This window comes from Lepidothrix coronata, unplaced genomic scaffold (genome assembly GCF_001604755.1).
Source record: "Lepidothrix coronata isolate B3197 unplaced genomic scaffold, Lepidothrix_coronata-1.0 Scaffold1, whole genome shotgun sequence".
Lineage (NCBI taxonomy): Eukaryota > Metazoa > Chordata > Aves > Passeriformes > Pipridae > Lepidothrix > Lepidothrix coronata.
Genome location: NW_016690181.1, coordinates 17257877 through 17278524, shown reverse-complemented (window position 1 = coordinate 17278524; position 20648 = coordinate 17257877). Strand labels below are relative to the sequence as shown.

Here is a 20648-nt window from a genome sequence, read left to right as displayed (position 1 = left end):
TATGCAATTTAACAGCAAATTACACAATCATTTTCTAATTTTCTACATGGTAAAGGTGTGTGAATTATAAACCATGGGCTCTAAGGCTGGCCCTGGAAAAGAACCTGACCAAGACTGACAGCACTGCCAACTGTATAAGCTCGATGTACATGCTCGGGGTGGCAGCACATCTTACCTCCAGAGACTCAGGTGCCCAAAGCAGAGGCTTGCAGTCAAACTCAAGGCTCCTTTTTACTCTTTTTAGAGTATTTCAACTCTTCTGTTCCACAAGAGATACATCCTGATAATAATGCAGTTCAAGACTAATTCACTGCCACAGTGTTTGGTATCTCCTCCAAAATAAGAGATAAATGCAAGACCAAATTTATCACTGCCAGAACAATGCACAAGTCTGACTTCAGTGAGAGCAGTGATAACTTGGGCAGTGAGAACCATATTTAGCCTCACAAAATTACTTTATGTTCCAGCAGTCTTTTCCCCCCAAAAGTCATTACCATACAGTTTACATTGCAAATACCATCTACAAATTGTGAACGTTAAACCTATTGTCAGAGATCAATGTAGGCATTTTATATATAATATTATGAGATGATGCATATGTGTGTAATTTCACACTGTGGGAGTGCTTAGGTTGCTATTATTTCCAAATGTATGGTATTTAAACACAGGCAGATCCGAAAGCCACCCACCAAGAAGTCCTACACATGTAGAAAAGACTCAGGTTGATCCCAAATATGTTTGCTTACTTCACGTGCTTCTTCGATATACGAAAGAAGAAATTACTGGTTAATCAAAGGAGGCCAAAGTAGTTCCACCAGCATGTGAGCTGTCAGCAGTGCTGACAGAAAGCTAATTAAACTCCTGCTGCAGACATCCAGTTCCATGACCACATCTGCCTTGGGTGCACTATTACAGCACCACTGCTTCCAAGAGACTACCCCAGTGGGCAGCACAGCCTTCAGTCAGCAGTTTGGAACAATTTAGGAGTCTTCCGACAGCACGGATTCCAAAAATCCTGCATGGAAGCTGACAAGCAATTGAGATCCGTACAGCACTGTTTGCAGAGGTAGAGACACCAGGATTCTGAAAATTTTATTAATAAAGTACCAAAGTGTACTAATGCACCTCGTCAATGAGCAATGCAGTAATTAGAGGTATTAGGTGTAGTACAGTGCTGCAGAGGTCTGGCTTGAGAAAGGGCCATCCATATAATCTGTACCAAAACACCCAATTCAGGGGAGACTGAAAACACCTGTCATTGGGAATGCCTGGCTGTGTGCATGGAATGGCCTGCAGACCTACTGCAGCAGGAACAACGGAACTCACCTACCAAGACAGGCCATCAAGTTTCTCTCAACTCAGGTGATATTCCCTGCTCAAAGCTAAGTCACGTTTCTTCTCTCCTGGCCAAACCTGTTAATGCTCAGGCACACCTTTACTAAAAAAAAAAAAAAAAACCCACCTCGTTTTCTTTACTGTAGACTAACTGGTAATAAATCACTTGAGTTTTAAGAGTAAAAAAAAGTAAAGATAAATAATTATAAAGTGCAAATTCAGGGAAAAAAAGCCTGAAACTATGGTAGGTTATATGATTTTCTGAAAAAAATTTACAATGTGAATGACAAAGATGAAAAAAACGCCCGAACTTAAAATACTTTTTCAGCACACTAATGAGAGAAAGCACAAGATTTCATTACATTGAAGTTTCACCCTGAAAGTCATGAAGTGAGAAATGTATTTAAAGCACTTAACAGATGAAACTGTGGGTTTTTAAAAAAATTGGCTTCTGTTTGTTTGTTTTTGACATCAAGTGTATATATACCTAAAATGCTGGCTATATCAAGAAGGTATCCAGGTGATGCGTGTCAGAATTGTATCCAAATTACTCCTAGAAACAATTTGCAGTTAAAAAAAAATACAGTTAATTTCTGAAGTACTTCATGGAGCTACTTAATCCTTAAATCATAAACCCTCCAGTTATATCAGTGTTTTAAATAAAACTGGGAACATCTGATGAATAGGTGAATACTTAAGGGCTAAAATCTGAAAGCAACTGAGACCACTATTTCTATCCAAGTTTTACTTTAATGTCAAACAGACTTCTTTCTTAATTGTCAAGAAATCACAGAAGTGACTTATTTACATCACCAAAACAAATTAATCCTGGCCATGCCCTTTCAAATCCTGCAAATCCACTGAGACTGCCAACAAAAGAAGGAATTTTGAGTGGGGTTTTTTTGTGTGGTTAGGAGTTAATTAGTAATCTGATAACTGCATTAGAGATGTATCAGCATTAGCCATGACAGTTAACGGCAGTGTTTTAAGCCAGGCTTGTATTTCAGGAACTGAACGGGCAGTCTATTGGATTGCCAAAACCACATTACAAATGTAAATTGAAAAACAGTACATCTAAATACATTCTGTGAAAGTCTGTGTAGTACATTAGCGCAGCGTGTATACGCTTAAAATATGGGCAACACCAACTAACTTGCAAATATGGACCCATCCTCCTGTTCTAGAAAAGTCTGTCATCAGAAATGAAGTCCAAGGGCATTGGGCAGGTAACACAATTTTCCACTCAAGAAGTCTATAGTGAAGGAAACATTCTGAAGACAGTAAGATACAGACTGAGGGAAGTGTTATGTAGTTTTCAAGTATAACTGATGTCAACCTTGAAAAAAAATCACAAAAGTTGCTGGAACTGTAAATTCCCTTCAAAACCCAGAACTTCACTTATTTAACAAATATTATCTTGGTGGAGCAAAGTACAACCCCACTATACAATTAAAAAAGCATTGTAAACCTGAAAATTTTAACAGACTAAATCGCTAAAAGCATTTACTTATTTAATCCGATTCTGGTTTTCAGTAACTGATCAACAGTTACTGGTGCATGGAGGGAGAGAACCAAAACCATACTCTCTTAAGTAAATACAACCAAGAGCAGATAAGTTACAGACTTAGGTACAGGCAAAACCCCACAATACCCACTGTGCCATGACGGGTTGCAAGGCTTCCTTCCCCTCCTCCCTATAAGTGGTGTCCATGGAGAGGCACCTCTCTCAGACTCAGAACAAGACCTGTGCTCAGATTCAAGAAGAGGATCCATCTGTTTGGATCACAGTCTATCTTAGGGATCCATAAGCTACGCAAAACCCTTCCTTCCATCTTTTGGGATCTTTTGAGACACAAACTACAGGAATAGACTACTCAATTCACGCTCTCTTTATCAGCCGCACCGATTTCCTTTTAGCACAGAAGAGATGAAAAAACAAACTGCCCCCTATTGATGCCGAGCAGAAAATCATTACTGGTGAGCTGCAGAGATGGGCAAGAGATACGGCAACACAGGAAAAAAACACCAGTGGCAAGGAAAGGCTGGCCTGTGCTGTCCTATGTACATACACATCAGAGGCTGCAGGAGTTATAAAAGCAGCAGAAATCGTGGGGATGATCAAGGAAGCAGGTACAAGTCAAAATGCAGACAGGAAAGAGTAATACAGGAGTTGGAGAACAAGAGCACGGAGACAGTTCGATTTTCCTAGTGAATATTTACACTGTCCATTGTAACGCCTGAAACTGGAGAATTGCCCTGATTATTGCCTTGATTATCTGGAAAGTGCTGTTCCCTTTGTGTGGAAACCCACCCAAATTCAGCTGAGCCCTACATTTTAGAAAACAATGAGTTTCACAGGTGCCAACTAAAGACTCCTCACACCTTAATTAACAGCGTTTCTCAAAGACTCCACCTACGCTGAGCACGTTTTAACCCAAACCTCTTAAGGCTCACATGCAATGGCAAGGGAAGATCAACATCCCGCACTCTTAAGCGACGCCATCCTGACCAAACTTAAGCGGAGGAACCCTCAGCCTAATCCTGTGCACATCCCACAGAAAACTGCAGGTGAGCAAGCAGCCACCAGCAGCAGACTGCAGTTTAGACCTGTTCACTGCTCCAACTCCTGCAAATTCCCTTCTCCTGGATAGCACAGGACAGAAAAATGGGGGCCACCAACAGTTCACTGAACTGAAGCTGCACATAACTGGAGATATTCTAGAGAAAACCCCAAATTTACAGACTAATTTTGGCACCCATTACCAGGACTATTCATCACCTGTCTACTGCTGTGCCCCTCTCCTGAGAAAAGCATAATGCTACACCAGCACGAAGACATAAAGAAGTCCGCATGACTTTCTAGCTAAAGAACCTTCTACACTTGTTTAAGTATTTGTTTTATTTGAGCCTCTAATATAAAGCAAAATTACTCTTCCTCAAATAAATGTTAATTACAACAATGAGAATAGTTTACGTAAATTACGAAATCAATTAAAAATAGGTTTCTCTTTAAAATGTTTATTTTCACATCTCATTTAAGCTGCCATCTACTACCAAAACAATCATCTATTATTTTACTACATATTCTTGAGTTTCGTATACACTGATTCAGACAAATAGCTTTAGACACGTGTACAGCTTAATGCAGAAATACAAAGAAACAAGTCATGAAAATACGGCCACATCGTACTCTGGCATTCTAAAGCCTTACGCCAAATGCATAAAGCTAAAAATGTACTATGCATACACTATTCTTTTAAAAATCTACTAATTAGATCGAATTTAATTTTTCAGGTACTATCACCTTGAAGCTACAACAGAAATATCTGGCGCATACTCCTCTAAGACTGCAGATTCATAGCACCCGAAGCAGAATCTTGATAAAACTCTATGACAAGAGAAATATATTTCCTTTGAATGACAGTAAGGTTGAAGTTCCTGTGTCACTGGAAACAGGAATAACATTCCCTACGACTACGGGTATCACTCTGCATATGACAGCAAATGCAATTCTTTGATAGTTCAAAACCAACCCCTAAGAGACTTCATACAGAACTGGACCTGCTCAACCGCAGGCTTGTCCTAACAGAAAATTTAAACTTCCATGGAAGTCATGTCATTTTTTTGTCGACGAAAAAAGGAACCACGAGTAAGACCTTATCAGAAAACAAAACAAAAAAATCTTCGCGTTATTGCAGGCAGTTTTTCTAGAGGAGGCAGCTTCTCGTTATCCCGTTCTATTGGAAGTTCTGGAGGAGAAAAGCTGACGGAAACGACAAGAGCAGTCGTTAAAAAAAAAAAATTAAAAAAATTAAGATGCTCTTGCATTTTGCCGAGCTGAAAGAGATGCACTAAAACAGATGGATTCAGAGGCCGAGAAGGTGCCAGGGCCTTCTCCCGTGCGAACGCGGCCGCAGCCGCGTTAAACAGCAGCGACTCGGGGCCGGAGCTGCGGATTTTCCCTCCCGGAGCTTGCGCGGGTCCGGCCGCGCCGGGCCCGGGGAGCTCCCACGGCAACTGCTCCGCTGCCGCTGAGCGGCCAACAAAACCAAGAAATATCACTTCTTTAAAAAAAAAAAAAATTATAAATAAATAAAAAATAAATTAAAAAAGGAAAAATACAAAAATAGCCGAAGCCCCCAGACCGACGCCCGCCGAGCGCGGGGCCCGCCGCGCCCCGGCCCGCGCCCCCCTCGCCCCCCGCCCGTGACGCAGCGCCGAGCGGGCCCGGGGGGAGCGGCCCTGGGGGACCCCCGCAGGCGGGGAGGGGCCGGCAGAGGCCCCGCGGAGCGGAGCGGCTTTATCGCCGCGGCTCCGCCGCTCGGCTCGGTGCCGCCCGCGGCCGCTGCCCCTTGCCCGCCTCCCCGAGCGCCGCCGGCGGGCGCGGCCCGGCCCGTCGCGGTGCGGCGGCCCCGTCCGGAGATGGCGGAGGGAGCATAAGGCACACTGGGTAAAAGCACATTTATATACGAACCTCGCCGAGAAATTTTCCAACAATTCCTCCGTCCGACCCCACCATGCACCAGGACAGGAAACGGCCGCCTCGGCACCGCCCGCCCGCGCGGCACCGCCCCGCGCCCCGCGGGCGGGGCCCGGCCGCGCCGCCACCGCCTCTCCCATTGGCCGCGCCGCGCTCGCCGCCGCCGCCGCCACCCGCCATTGGCCGCCCCCGGGCCGCGCGCCGGCGCCCATTGGCCGCGCGCCCGCGGCCCCGCCCCCGCGGCTTCATGGCGTCGCGGCTATGCCGCGCGCGGGGCCGCCGCCATTTTATGCCGCGGACGGCGCGGCGCTCGCGCGCCGGGGGGACCGGCGCCATTTCCTGCCCTCCCCCGGCGGGGCCCGCGGAGCGCCCTGAGGCGGCGGGACCGCGAGCGGCCAAACAGGACCCGCCGGGCGTCCGCGGGGAGCGGCTCCCCCTCGGCTGCGGCCTCCTGCGGGCCCCGGGGACTCTCGGCGGGGCGTGGGCCGCAGGGCCGGGCTGGGGGCAGCGAGCGCCCTGCCCTTGCCGGCCTCCCGCCGCGTTAATCTGCGGCTGCCATGCCAGCCTGGCCCCTGGGGATAAGGACTCTCTGCTTAAAGCTATGCTTAGGAGTGTTTATGCTTACGTGATTTTTAGGTTCAGAAATGCGTAATAAATAGTCCAACCAGCTCCCAGTCTGAGGGTGTTAAGGTTAAAGCAGTAGATGATTTTTCAAGAAAACCCAGTTCTGGAGTTCGTGCAAATTTGCCACCATTGATGAGACAATATACCCAGTTCTGAGGGGCTTACTCCACCTTTCCAAACATGGGAGACTAAAAGCATTCAAATTTTGCTCCAGACCCGGTTATAAATTCTTGAAGCATACAAAAAGGCCGGGAGAAGCTTATTCCCAAATAGGCCTAATAGCAATTTTGGCTTACAGTTTTCCTTATTGTTTCTTACTGGGAAACTTTCACCCAATGTACAAACTGCAAATCAAACCATCGGTTTGATTTGAGGTAGAGAAACAGTGAAATACCCAAGATAAAATTCTGATTCCCCAACTCCCTTGTATTACTGGATTATTTGTTAACATCTCTGTGAAATGCTACAACTCTCTCTTTCCCATTCTGAAGTGCTTTATGTTTCTAGCATCAACGTTTTGCTATAGAAATCAGCAATACACAAAACAGTGACACACCATTTAAGATAAAGAAGCTACACATTGCTTGAAAATAATTGAAAATCAGCACCGCAACACTGGACAAAGCTTTTCCACACTGCTCCTTTTGGGTACTTAGAAGGTTCCACAGAGCACAGGGAAGAGAAAAACCCAGCTCAAGGAACTCAACTCCATAACAGCATAACATAGAGAGCCTTCAACCTTCTAAACTTATCTCCAATTTCTATAAACCTTTTTCTATTTCACTTCTGCATTCAGGTTAAAACTTGAGTTGCAGGGTTGAAAATTCAGGCCCAGAAATCAAACATGTTTAGTGAGAGAAAGGACATGTAGGGAAGGACTGAGAGAGAGGTACATAGAAACACGCAAAGATAAAGTGCCAAGACACTTCATGATGATTCTATTCTGAAAGCTGATAGTCAAGTGGAGGAAATTTCCTTTAGAAAAAAAAAAAATCAACCCATAAAACTTACAAGGTATCAATTGCTAGGAATCTTGCAGTAGTGTAAGAGATTTGAACAGAGCTTTGCTGTACTATGCTGACAACTATTAATAATTCTTTTAAGCTAGTGATTTAGGAAAAAATTACCCAGTATGCCAAAATTTTAAAGAAGTGTCTGTTTTTTTACATTTAACCCAGTAAAGAGAACTGTGGTTGTGCCTAATATTTGGTTGAAGAAATATTAAGGAAATACAAACCTTAGAGCTATGTAAGTAGAACAGGAACTACACTTCAAGAGTACAGCTACATTCAAAAACACCACACTGAAATAAGTGAAGATAAGGATTTGCTTTAGATGTTTATTAATCCAAGGAGATCTTCCATAATAGAAAAAAACAGAGGCTTTGAATTTCCCAGCCCTTCCTTCAGAGTTGCATTATCCTTGAAAATGGTGTGGATAACTGCAAGTTCTAGGAGGAAGATCAGTTTGAAATTTGACATGTGTATCACTGAAATTGATATATTGCATCACAAAATGCACTATCACCACCAACAACAATGCAAAGTTGTTTTGCAATTTATATAAATACATTTCTTGGAGCAAAGGAAAGCAAAGTTCTAGATCATTCTTAAAAAAGATGCTCCTTGCTAACCAGTCTAGTGACACATAAAAGCACCCTTGAATTAAGACCGTATTCCTCACACCAAGATAGCATTCTTCCCTTGACTTGTGACTTGAAAAATATCTGTTCCAGAACTGGCAATGGCACTGCAGTTGCTGATTTCCCCCAATTCTTTTGCCATCTGCTTTATGGATAAAGCCTTCTCACTGCTGCTGTCACACGCCTTGTGCCACGAGGCACAAGTGGCTCATCTGCCCTCAGAGGTTCTCTTACATATTTTGGATGCATACCAAGATAGGCAGATACCCAACCAGCAGATGTTCAGAAATTATTTCTGTCCAACTGGGTGTTTCCAAGGTCGAGGAATGCACAGCAGAAGGCAAGCTCTGTCACCTTTTACTACAAAAATAAAACCTTGTCTAGGGGTGACCTGAGGGCCAGAGCACACCTGGACGTGCCCATGAGTTACACACTCACCAAAAACCCATCCCAGCCCTGCTCTGTGGCCTTGGCCAGTCAGCTACAGGTGCACAAGTACCACCATGGTTCTCCTGCCATTCCAAGGATGGATACTCCATCCAAGGCTTCATCCTCTTCAGCTTTTTCACATCAGGTGCAATATTCCCTTAGTCCACACTTTGCTTTTCAAGTATCCCTTTGGTAATCCCTAGGGCAACACAGCATTGCAGCTCTGGCTCAGCCTCTCCCCTTTGCAACCTGTGCGCGGGGAAGTGTTTGGTGGAGCAGCTGGGAGAGGAGAGACTGGAAAAGCCCTTCCAGTGCCTGGGGAAGCAGCTGTGCACCAGTGGAAGGCAGAGTGTGGTGCTGGTCAGCTCAGAAGGAAACCCCAAACCACGAAATCCTGCTACTCTGCTGATGCAAAAAACCACACCACACAAACCAATTTTCTGAAGACTGCATTTTGAGTATCATAATATATATATATGTGCATTTCATTTTTACAGATAAAAAGTTTATTTTTTAACCTGTATTTAAATTTTGGAGGCTTACATTAAATTAAAGGTAGCTCGTTTAATATCAATTGTAACAGCAGGTGACATTTTTATATAAAAACAGCCTAAAGAAAAAAAAAAAACCAACCCAAACATTTGATTTAAAAGACCTGACACCAATGATCTCAAGGCAAGATCAAACGCCAATGGATTTTTGCTTTTAGAAAAGAAAAAGGGGGCATTTAAGCCAACCCGTTCACAGCATCTCCCTGCTGGCTTCTTCATACAGTGGTTTTGATAGTGGTCCCAGAGGGAACTGTATTTTGCCTCTCTAGCTAAAATACTAGTTACTATAGCAACTTTGAAGGAAGAAAATTGTGGCTTCAAAAATGAAAGATTGGCAAAACTTCAAATACACTGTCTGGATCAGGCAGACAACAGCACACACTAATGCTGCAAGTGCAAAAAGAGGGGGAATGAAATGCAGGAGTAGTGCACCTGCACTACCATGAGCTGGAAAAAGACTATTTTGCACAGTTGGGGCAAAAAAATTGCTTTTATACACCATAGCCCAGATCAGCCAATGACGTTGTCATGTTTTTAATAGATTGCATATGTAGATGTTTCATCCACACACTTCAATTGACCTTAAGATCTTCACACCTCATTAACCTAAAAGGATAACTTTTTTCTTTGTGCTTACAGTACACATTTGTATCAATTCTCTACCTTGTACAGTGACATTTTTAAAAAAAACAAAGGACACGGAGGGTGTTGCTATTTTTTCTTTAGCAGCAATGAAATATCACTAACCCCTTTTTACATAACCGAATTCAAGTCACAACCAGAGGTGACTGCACCACAAAGTCACCAGGTACAAAACTGCTAGTTCATTTTAAATTATTAACTTGAAATTATTTTCCCCAGTACATCCCTTATTTTTTATTTTTATAAACAGCAAACATTTTTGCTATTTTTGTACATAGGCTAGCAGGCTTGTTTCAATATGAAAGTGCTAATTCATTTACAGATTTATCAGTTATGTAGTGCTACATTAAGTGTCCAATATTCTACATATGAACAATCTTGATAAATGGAAATGATGAAGATTAAGTAAGGCTATCTGATTACCTTATCTTATTTACATTAAAAGAATAGACACCCAATAGTAGGGATAAAAGGGAAATAAACTGGGCCAATACTCATACTGCCACAGGTGTAAAAATTGTCTGCCTTCTACTCTGTACTGTAAATGAGACATTTTAAATAGTCCTGCAGCCCATGTCTATTTTGTTTTTCCTCAGAAAAAGAAAAGCTGCCTTCATGACATCCCCTCTTGATTTCCGATCTCCAAAGTGTGTCATTTGAAGCTTTAAATTCAGATTCTTCCTATCTTCAATAAAACCTCTGGTTTGCTTTCCAGTATTAGGTTGTACGATCAGGTCCCACTTCTGGGGCTTTTGTCCAATCTATTTATAAATTAGTTTAGAGTGAGTTGTAGATAACATGAACCAGTTCTGGAACCACTATTGGGAGGAACACAAGCTCTTCACTACAATCACACAGTAGCAGGAAAAGTGATAATTCAATTCATTCCTGGGGCAGGGCCTCCAAAATTAAATGAAGTTGGCACAACTGGAGCATTGAATTTGTATCCTCCATGCTTTTCAATCATTTTGGATTCTAAAACAAAACAAAAAAAAACAAAAGGAAGACATTTCAGTGCATGTGTAGTGTAGTGGGAAAGACAGATCAAGATTCTGTGACTGATCATTTTGAGTCTCTCAGAGATAAGAGGTTTAATCTGGGGTTACTCGAGAAAGGAATGAGCATCCACAAAGTAGAAATATGCCAGGCCCCAAAGAACAGATGGACAGATTATTTACTTATTTTAATTTCTCAATATTGTTATAGACATGCTTAAATGAATTTGTAATTTTAAAAAGCCCACACTTTAGCTTTTGGACACAACTATGTAATTTTCACATTTCAGAAACAGGACCTGAATGAATGCTGCACTTTTTAACTCACTAAAGGCATCTAATTCTTTCTGGTTAACATCAATAGACTTTGCAGTCAAATCAGTAACAGAGCACATGTACAAAAAAAGCATACAGAAATATTAGCTAAACTTTCTGTGTTCCTATCTCAACTCAACAATACAAGGAGAAATAGTCACTGGAGCACCAGAAATGTACTTTTTAGTATACACACTCCTACCCAAGCAGGTAATTTGGCTTTTAGGTCACTAGACCATACAATATAATTCTGAGAGAAAACTTAACACATTCATCATTTTCCATTTTCAACCAATCCTTAAGATCTGTAGCCATCTGAGGTCCACAAATCCATCACTGTAACTACAAGCAATAGTTAAGGTGTCTGGTTTTACCATCCTTCAAAGAGTACAGTAAGACAGGTTTTACTGTAAGACAGGTTTTTACAAGCTCTAATACATGGACAACTGAAAATTAGGTTGGTAATTTAGGTTGTACCTTTAATCAATCTGGATAGTGCAGAAGGTGGTTTGTATTATTCCCAGGTCAAGATAACAACACTTACTAATGCCTTACATTGGTCTAAGAGCTTTCTCCTATTTCAAAACAGTTGCAATCCCTCTGGGATTAGAGGACAGCTCATATTGTTTAGAAAATCTGCATTGTGTCTCTGTTTCTCTGGAAACAGGCCAGAAAAATGTTGCCATGGCTCGTGAAGCCTGGGGGGAAACCCTCTCACAGCTCCATAGCAGACATATCTCTTAGCATATGGAAATTCTTTTAAGCTACATTAATGAGGGAGAACTATATTCCAAAACCTTCTAACAGGATGTCTTCAAGTGAGGTAAGGTGGCCTAAATGGAGTATCAGTGTGCTCGGACAGTAGGCAAGAATTTCCTGTAAAGATCTAGTTGCTTAAGCTAAACTTCACAACCTGAACCTAATTTGCTCTATGAAAAAGCAGTACAAAAAAAAAAAAGCCAAACTTTTTTTATCCTCCATAAAATGCAGAAGTAGTATATAATCTCATCAGTACAATGCCTGGTGCTTGACAGGGGACACAGTGAAACTGTATTTTATAACCGTTAAAACTGGATCCTTCTGGACACTTACAAACTTTGTGAGGTAACGTGGGCTGGTTTCCCGTAAGTACTTATTAAATGTGTGTTCTTACTACCAATATTTTAATTGGAAAAATTCTGAACTTCTGTTTTGAAACACCTGTAGTAATTGTTCAGTAAGACATGGGATATGAGGCTGGAGTGATCTCTCAAAATTCAGACTTGATTTTAGGGAGTGATATATATTGGCTTACTCTCAAAAGTAAGGGAAAACTTAAAAAGAAAGAAAACACACAGATTTTTAAATCTGTATTATCTGTAACTAAGTTTAACATTCTAAAATATTATTAAATATTTTGGGCTTAAATAATGTGGCTTTGCAGATGAATACTGCTTCCATAATTTAGTATTCTCCTGTCCATAGAATCATTGTTTATCCCAGCTGGACTAGGTCATATGCCAGGAAATAATTTATCAGCCACTTGATGTGTCTGTTAACATACCTGGAGTTCATCTACCTTCAGGTAATCAAATCAATTGTTTTCAAATCCAAGCAATTAGGACAATTTGCTTTTATGTCCTTGGCCACTTCACCAGGCCATTTCTATCATTCCTTACGCCTCTGGCAATGCCATACAGTTTGTGACCTGTCCACCTTAAGAGATTTCAAACACCTCTGGAGTGCAAAACAACCGTGCTTTGATGAAGACATTATCAGGCTTGAATTATAGGCATTCTCTATATTATGCTTCTTGAGCACATCCAGAGCACTCAAACAGCAAAGGAAGCCATTAATGGTATGAAAGAGGGAAAATACCATGTGCTGCCCGCCTCTGATCTGCCAGAGTTGCTATGTCCTGCAACTGTTTTCTTTGTTCTTCGTTAAGACCCTGTGTCAAGGCTTGGTACCACACAGGGTTACGGCTCTGAATTGCTGCAAAAGAAAACATAAGTAAAAGGAAAGTGTTGAGTAAAATGTTTTGTAGCTCAAAAGACTATTAATCCACTGCTGGGTTTAGTCACGATAATAGTCTGTTGTGGTTACACAAATCAAGACATTTAAAAACAACAGTAAAACCTCTGACCTCTTCCCTACCACTGTAAATTCATTCAAGCATCTCCCCCTGTTCTGAAGGTTTACTGATGGCTTCTCCTTTCCAAAGGAAGAATTGTTTCAAGCATATATTGGAAAGCCTGTTTGGAAGTTTTCAACAGGTTCTAGTTTATAACAGTACACTCTAAAGTTAAAATGTAACTTGTTGGCCAGGAAAGGAAATATAGTTACTTACTCTGAAAAATTGTTTTAAATATCTGATATTCATCAATAGGGTTGTCTTCATCATCAATAATCGTGGAGTAGCCTTCCAAAGCAGTCTCTTCAGCATCATCTTCTTCCCAGTCTTCATCATCTCCATCTTCACCTGCCTGTTTTGCTAGAATTTCTAGATATTCTTGACCATCTTCATCAATGTCATCTTCATCACTCCCCAACTCCTCTGAGTTAAATGTAACACACAAAAAAAGGTTTATCTCGGGAAGATAAGAACAATTCTTTAGAAATACAGCCAAATATGTAAAACAGGCAATGGAAATGGTAACAGTATAGTGCAGGCTAGAGGGGGGGGAGCTCGTGTAACCTGTCTCCTCAGAGACAACAATGTGTAAGTGGGAAAAGAGAACTGTCATAAAAATGTATATACAGATAGTTTGGAATGGCACTTGATAAAGCTTTAAACAAAGCAATATTCATGCTCCAAAGAAAGCCTGAAATAATTTCATGAAAACACTTTCAAAAGGGCTATTGAAAAGATGGCCTGACAAACATAAAATATAGTAGTACAACAATATATTTGATGACAATAGTTTGAAGAGTCCGGAATTCAACAGCAGAGATCAAAAAGCAATTGGGCTTTCAGTAGAGAGATGAAAACAAACAAATTCCTTTTAGTGTGGAAAACGGTTCCAAACAATCACTCAGACTGATGATGGCAAGACAAAAATATGGAAAGAGAACTGAAAGCTCAAGGAATCTCCATCAGAAAAAAAAAAAAAAAAGAAAAATACAGAATAACAGTTTCAGTTTCCATACCTGTTTCCTCATCTTCTTCAGCTTCATCATCATCATCACTGTCATTTTCATGCTCTGCATGACAGGCATATGCTCTTTTCAATCCATTAAATAAAAGGATAAAAGCTGGCAGAATCTGTCCAGCAACTTGATTTAAAACCTGTGGTATTTGCTCCAGATCAATAAGAGCACACAAGCCAAGCACACACATCTTTCTATCATGAAGTCTACAAAACAGAAGAGTAAAAATGGTGTAAGTTGTTATGATTTACAAGCAGGTCATACACAGGTGTATCACAGAGAATCATCTCCAGAATTAGAAACACTCACCCCAAGAAACAGTCCACGTCGTTAAGCCACTGTGTTATGAAGTGATTAGTGACAGGCTCCACATTATTGGGAAAACGAAGATTTTCCAAGGTATTTAATAGTAAATGAGGATTGTAATACAAAGCAGCTATGGCAACCTGGAGGCACATTGTTCGTAGTTCACTGGTTTTCACTTCTCTGGTCAGTCTCTCCAAGGCAGCTTCCACAAATAAGGGTATGCACTGAGGAGTGGGAACCATGACAGACTTAGTGACCAAAACTAAAATTTGTTATTCTGTATTTCAACAGTCTGGCACATAAACACAGAGGGCATAAAATGGGAGCAATTTTGTATATGACTTCTGCTGGCAATTAAAAGATTAAATGAAAATGTGAAAATATTTAACTAGTGGATTTTGGGACATCCTGCACAGGAGCTGTTGCTCCTGGTTCTATAATTCTGTGTATTAAAAATTAAAAATAGAGGAAATGTATACCACAGGAAGTCCAGCAAAATCAACCTAGTCTTTTTTAATACATACATCAAGGTCAAGAAGTATTACTAACACTCCAAGAAAACAGCTATTCAAAGGTGTAGGCTCTTCAGAGATGCCACACTAAAAAAAATCTGGATTCACAATAGAAGATATTTTTTTTCAAATAAAAATTAAAGTTTACAAGGACAATATCCACAAGTGTTCAAAAGGATGCAAAAATGTTTAAATGACTAGTATACAGTGCTTGTCCTGCGCACAGCAGAAGCACACAAATTCATCTCTCAAATTACAATTTTCATATGTGCATAATGAAGTCCCTGGTTCCTCTATGATTGGGATTCTAGGAACTTCATTTTCATACTTATTTCAAAGCTATGAGCTTGAAAGATTGAATAATTTTCATTAAATATTCACTAGGATTAACTTAGAACGCAATTAATTGACTTCTTAGAACCAAGATGCTCCTAAACTGGTGCTATTCCAATTTCATGAAAACACATGAGTTTTGCAATGTCCTAAATTCTGGAGACACAGTGTGCAATAACTATCTCTGCAGTGCTGTTAACTGAGTAACACTGAAGTAGCAGAGAGGATTATCAATCACACCACACAAATGTCTTGTAACAAAACTCATGTTAATACATAATCAATATTACAGAATAAAATCTTTTTAAAGTATTAGTTTTAGCAACCAAAGTTGTTACTAACCTGATCAATGCCACGCCCTTTACATTGAAGAATAATTACTTCTAACAGCTTTGCTGCATGACATTCTGCATCTTCTCCAGCAACTCCTGTAAGGACCTAAAAAATAACCATTACTGTTGGTGATATCCCTTCAAGAAGTGTTCTCCATATACTGCTTTGCTTTGAAAACCTGGTATGAATTTACCCCCTTTATAACAATGCATAAACACCCATCAGTAAAGCAGCCAAATCCACAGCAATGGTTTGGTATGACAGCCAGAGACTGAAAACGGCTGAATGTGGGCAAAACTAACTTAAATGTGCAAATATTCAATAAATCTATGGATGCAGAGCTTACCACAGTAACTGCATAAGCACCAGCTTTCATTTTGCAAAACAAAACAAAAACTTATCTTATGCATTAATGTACTGAATTTTGTAAGTTTTATTTACAAAAATGGGATATCCAGTGGTACACCACTCAATATCTAAAACCTGTGTTAAAGATTCACTCTGCTCAGCCAAGCACAAATCACTAACAAGTCATGGCAGGCTAATTTTCTTTTTATCCTATTTTGCTGGTTTCAAAATAAAATGTTCCAAGAATTTACAATCAGCCTGCTTGCAACTTGTTTTCAAATAAAGGCTGGCAAGAGTTATTCACTATGATATTTAAACATCTCCAAAAGAATTACTCAGAAAATACCATGGGCAGTGCTGACAGTTCACCATAGCTCTTATATAGACACCACACATAATATCCAGGAGCGGAAAACTGAAATCCCTACAAGATTGCTATTAGAGATGATAAAATATTAACACCATCTCATAAAGAAGTATTTATTTCCTCACACAGGGCTAACATTCTGGAAAGCTGTGTATCCTACATATTGATTGGACAAAGAAAGCCCAGTTGGCAGCTACTGGTAACACACAGGACCTGAGAAGTTAAATACAGAAACCCTGCCCAGAACTGCCTGGACTGAGTTTGAACAGCTGCATTCTGCTCCCAGCTTTCATCACTGACTTGGCACAAACTTGGGAAAATAACTTCCTACTCCTATCCCTTTACCCTCCATCCCTACTCCGCTTGTTTAGCACACACACGGCATGTGCTATCCTAGTCACAGCAAGCCTACAAATCCCAGATAAAGGAAACCACCTACCTTTTGCAATATGTCTTGCATGCCCATATGTGTAAAGTGTATTGCACAAAACCTGGTTTGTTTAATCTGCTTTTGTTGTGTATGATTTGGTTTTGCCTTTCAGCAAAAGTCTGTATCTGAAATTTTAACGCAACCTCTTTAAATTTCTCTGCAATAACTAAGCGGTTTGTGGAATCTCAGAGGATGTTAAATAGCAAAATGCTTTAAAGAACAGACATCAAAAGCTGTTTTGGAAAAAAGTATCCAGTTTAACAGCACATTACTTCAGAGATGGCAGGTTTTGTTACCACAAAGGAACCTACTCACCTTCTTGCACATACTGTAGATCATTTCAAGATATTTTGTGTCTGACAGAAGTGTATCTGTATCAACAGTAACATAATTATGCAAGAGAGGCATCATATCTGTATTAAAAGAAGAACGATCAGTTAGATGCTGTTAAAATCTGTGTATTAATAATTACAGTTCTTACTTAATGTTTGTCAAGATAAGTGTGCATCTAGTCATAGATGCCTTAACAAAACAAGTCTGGTTGTAGCAACAGCAGAATAAAATAGTTCAAGTGTAACCTCACTGGAGCGTTCTCCTAATATTGAGTCAAGATGCAGTTTACTATTTACAGCTGAAATTGCATCTATGAAACCATTTTTTATTTATGTTACTTACCAGTAAAATAATCAAAACCATCCTGCTGAAAGACTTCAAACACAAGAGGAAGAAGCTGCCACATTTGTGCAGAAACCTGTTGGCAGGTCAGACTATGAGCCAAGGAAAAGATCTCCTCGTAGAACTCTGAAACAAACAGAATTCTAGGTAAATGTAATGCCAATTTCATGCACTTTAAAAAATAAGCCAACAGAAGTAGAGATACCTAACACATGCTGCTGCAAAACTGTTCCAATCACCTGCAAACAGATCCCTTCCAGCTGCTGAGTAATCTGAAAGAAAAAAAAAAGGAAAAAAAAAAGGAGATTTATGACTATTTTCAATATTTGGAAGTAGCAATTAAACACATTTTATGATTATTCAAAGCAGTTTCTATTAATACAATATAGTTTTCAAAACAAATTTCAAATTTCCCACTAAATGTGTAAGAGCAGCATTCTTAGCTAAGGATTTGCAAGATAGCTCTTAATACGAGGTGTTTTTGGAACACTGGAAGAATCTCATATAAAAGAAAAGCCTGACAGTAACCCTGTGTAACAGTTAAGTTCCATTGAAACACTAAGTAAATGTATACCTGAAAGGGGGAAGCAATGGAAATTGCAGGAAGTATTTGCTGTTCCAGAGAAGTGAAATTTAAAACAAACAAACAAACAAATCAAATCAAATACCAAAACACCTCCCAGAGCTAGCTGAGAATGTTCATATGGTATGGGGACAATCAGTCTAAATGCTGGTCCTACAGATTCAGACAGTCTTCCCAATTAGTATTTATTAGTCCATGAAATAGCTAATAAAACAGTCATCAACCTGTTGAGGGCACTTACAGGGGCAAATAAGGTTCGAGTTTCTGGCCTTAGCTATGCAGAACAGGATTTAAAACTAACCTGCTAAATACCTTATCTCTTGCAACACTGGTCATCCTGTGTGAGATGTCTCTAAATATAAATGTTTAGTGGTCAACATTTTAAAACTGAGTTCCTCAGGACTAGCATATTGTTACAAATACTTTTCATTTAGGTGGCAAGGATTTGCTGACAAAAACAAGTACATGAAAAGCTTGCTGAGCAGCTTTAGCAACAAGTCAGTGAGATGAACTGGTCCTTGGTTTGTTGTATGGCAGCACTGGATTCTACTCTTGGGAATTTGTATTATGCTGCTTCCTTAGTAAAGTCTTCAGAGTCCTGAGAGTACAGTTTATTACTGAACTCTCTAGTCACTAAAAAAACCTATAATTTATTTACTAAAAAAATAGTAGCTGACTTTGTCACGAAGGATTTTAGTCAGGGATAGCATCTTTTGAACTAGCTGTCCTCTGAATGGACAGAAGTCAGTCCATTCAGTACAATAAAAAAAAGTAACAGGAGTTTTCATCACACTGGAGAATTCTCCAGGGCACATCAGGCAGGTACAACAACCCACCACTGAGCACAGCCACAAGAGCTGTATTTACTGACATCCATTCTGTCCCAGGGAGCAAACTCAGTCAGCAGAGTCAGTGTTAGGAGATAACTGAAGCTTCATCTCTTCTGTTTAAGGGCAGAGCTCATCAAATCAGAGAGGTTGTTTCAGCTGAGCTGTCAGAGACACCTTGCTTCCCCTATTTGAACAAGAATCTGAATTCCTATGGGAAATACTGTGGCATTTGTGCTCTATTACCGCATTCACTGCATTAGAAATATGACTCACTCTGTTACAACTTTGTTACATGATAATAAGTACTTCTCTATTTTCTGTTTTAAGATCTTTTTGGCCAAAAGGACAGTTTTTCAAGTAATAATGCCAAAAACAATGGAAGTATTAAAGACTTACAGTGTCTTAGACAATACGTATTAGCTTTAAAGTAGTTTTTACTTACTTCCTTGTGATCTTCAACTACACTGAGAAGTGTATCAATAGTATTCAAGATTCCCATTGCTGTCACTGCTTTGTCATCACTGCCCTCTTCATCTGGACCAGTCTGGATGACCTGGTTAAATGTCATTGCCTGCACGTAATAGCAGAACAACTCATAAATATGCCACTGAATTGTGGAAGTCTGACATCCTACACAATTTAAAGACTACTTCTGCTAAGAAAACATGAATATTAGCAGGTGACTGCTCCATTCCAAAGTTTCTTCTCAAGATGATAAAATTTGACTGTTAAGCCATTGAAGCTGTTATCCTTTATCTATTCATAAAAATAATAAATAAAATAAAAATTATTAATGATAAAATTATAAATTACATTACATCACATGCAAAAGAATACACTTTCTACAAGCAAGTTCTTCTAACACGAGGTTTGGTTGGTAGCTGAACTAGACTGAACACTCTGCAGGCATTCCCAGAGAGGACATGCAAACAATTCTGTTTAAACTCCAAGGCAAGGGCCTGGAACAGGGAAGCACTGGGCTGACCTCTGCTTTTGGAACCATTAGTACAACTTGCTAGATATATGGCCACTCAAGCTCCGAATTTCTCCTGCAGATTCAATTTTATTTTCACATTACAGACAACATAACATTATTTTCCACACCAAATTTTTCATTAAAAAATCCGGTCCTTAATTTAATATTTTAAACCAGAAAACTTCAGTCACATTGCAGAGACTACCTAAAATGTGCTACCAACTTCATTATTAACACTGTCAGGAGAAAATACGTACAAAGATTTCTCAAACATTTCTAGAATCGTTCTTAGAAATGTCCACTTGGTTTAAGTTATGAAGCCAGTTTTGAGGAAAAGACTGTCTAAATGTAGAATTGTACCAATGCCCTTCAGCAGACTGGAATAACAACAGCTACTCACTGATGGTAAACTATCAATTTTAAATACCAGTCTTTCACATATTAAGCATCTTCCCAAGTCACCCAAAAGTCTCACCAAATGCTGTGTCATTTCTACTGCAATTGGAGTAACTTCTTCACTATATTCACAGATCATCTTCTGAATCACATTAGTAAGATCATCATTTTCAGTCTCTCTTATAATGTGAAGTAAAGCTTGCATTACAGGTCTAATGAATGGAGTAATATATTCTTTAGCTGTAAAACAAATGGAAATGTTTGAATTAACATCCTTAGAAAACCACAGATCAGTGTAAGAAATTCAATATATACTTTATTAATATTTAATGCGTCAGCATTAATATGCCAAAAACATGGATAGTATAAATCATTATAGCAGTACTAACATTCAGAAGAATTTTTAAATAAAATTGT

General features: G+C 39.8%; 2 protein-coding genes across 6 annotated transcripts in view; both read right to left on the bottom strand.

Annotated features, from left to right (window-relative positions):
* ZNF143 (zinc finger protein 143) overlaps positions 1 to 5924 on the bottom strand; it is a 39251-nt gene extending 33327 nt beyond the window's left edge. For 3 of the 5 annotated variants that reach the window (XM_017810306.1, XM_017810333.1, XM_017810342.1), the window contains exon 1: positions 5810 to 5915. The gene's annotated coding sequence lies outside the window, so the exon portion shown is untranslated. Of the gene's footprint in view, positions 1 to 1326; positions 5349 to 5809 lie in introns of those variants that run through there. The other 2 variants (XM_017810325.1, XM_017810315.1) reach the window with 2 other exon arrangements.
* A 1828-nt stretch (positions 5925 to 7752) lies between these two features.
* The window catches only part of IPO7 (importin 7), a 35208-nt gene continuing 22312 nt past the window's right edge, over positions 7753 to 20648 (bottom strand). Inside the window, exons 15-25 of the mRNA XM_017810441.1 lie at positions 20311 to 20471; positions 19302 to 19430; positions 17652 to 17718; positions 17447 to 17572; positions 17087 to 17184; positions 15636 to 15731; positions 14452 to 14672; positions 14143 to 14348; positions 13343 to 13549; positions 12871 to 12987; positions 7753 to 10678 (exon numbers count right to left, since the gene is read on the bottom strand). Coding sequence (XP_017665930.1) covers positions 10581 to 10678; positions 12871 to 12987; positions 13343 to 13549; positions 14143 to 14348; positions 14452 to 14672; positions 15636 to 15731; positions 17087 to 17184; positions 17447 to 17572; positions 17652 to 17718; positions 19302 to 19430; positions 20311 to 20471 — 1526 coding nt within the window. The 3' untranslated portion in view covers positions 7753 to 10580. The remainder of the gene's footprint in view (positions 10679 to 12870; positions 12988 to 13342; positions 13550 to 14142; positions 14349 to 14451; positions 14673 to 15635; positions 15732 to 17086; positions 17185 to 17446; positions 17573 to 17651; positions 17719 to 19301; positions 19431 to 20310; positions 20472 to 20648) is intronic.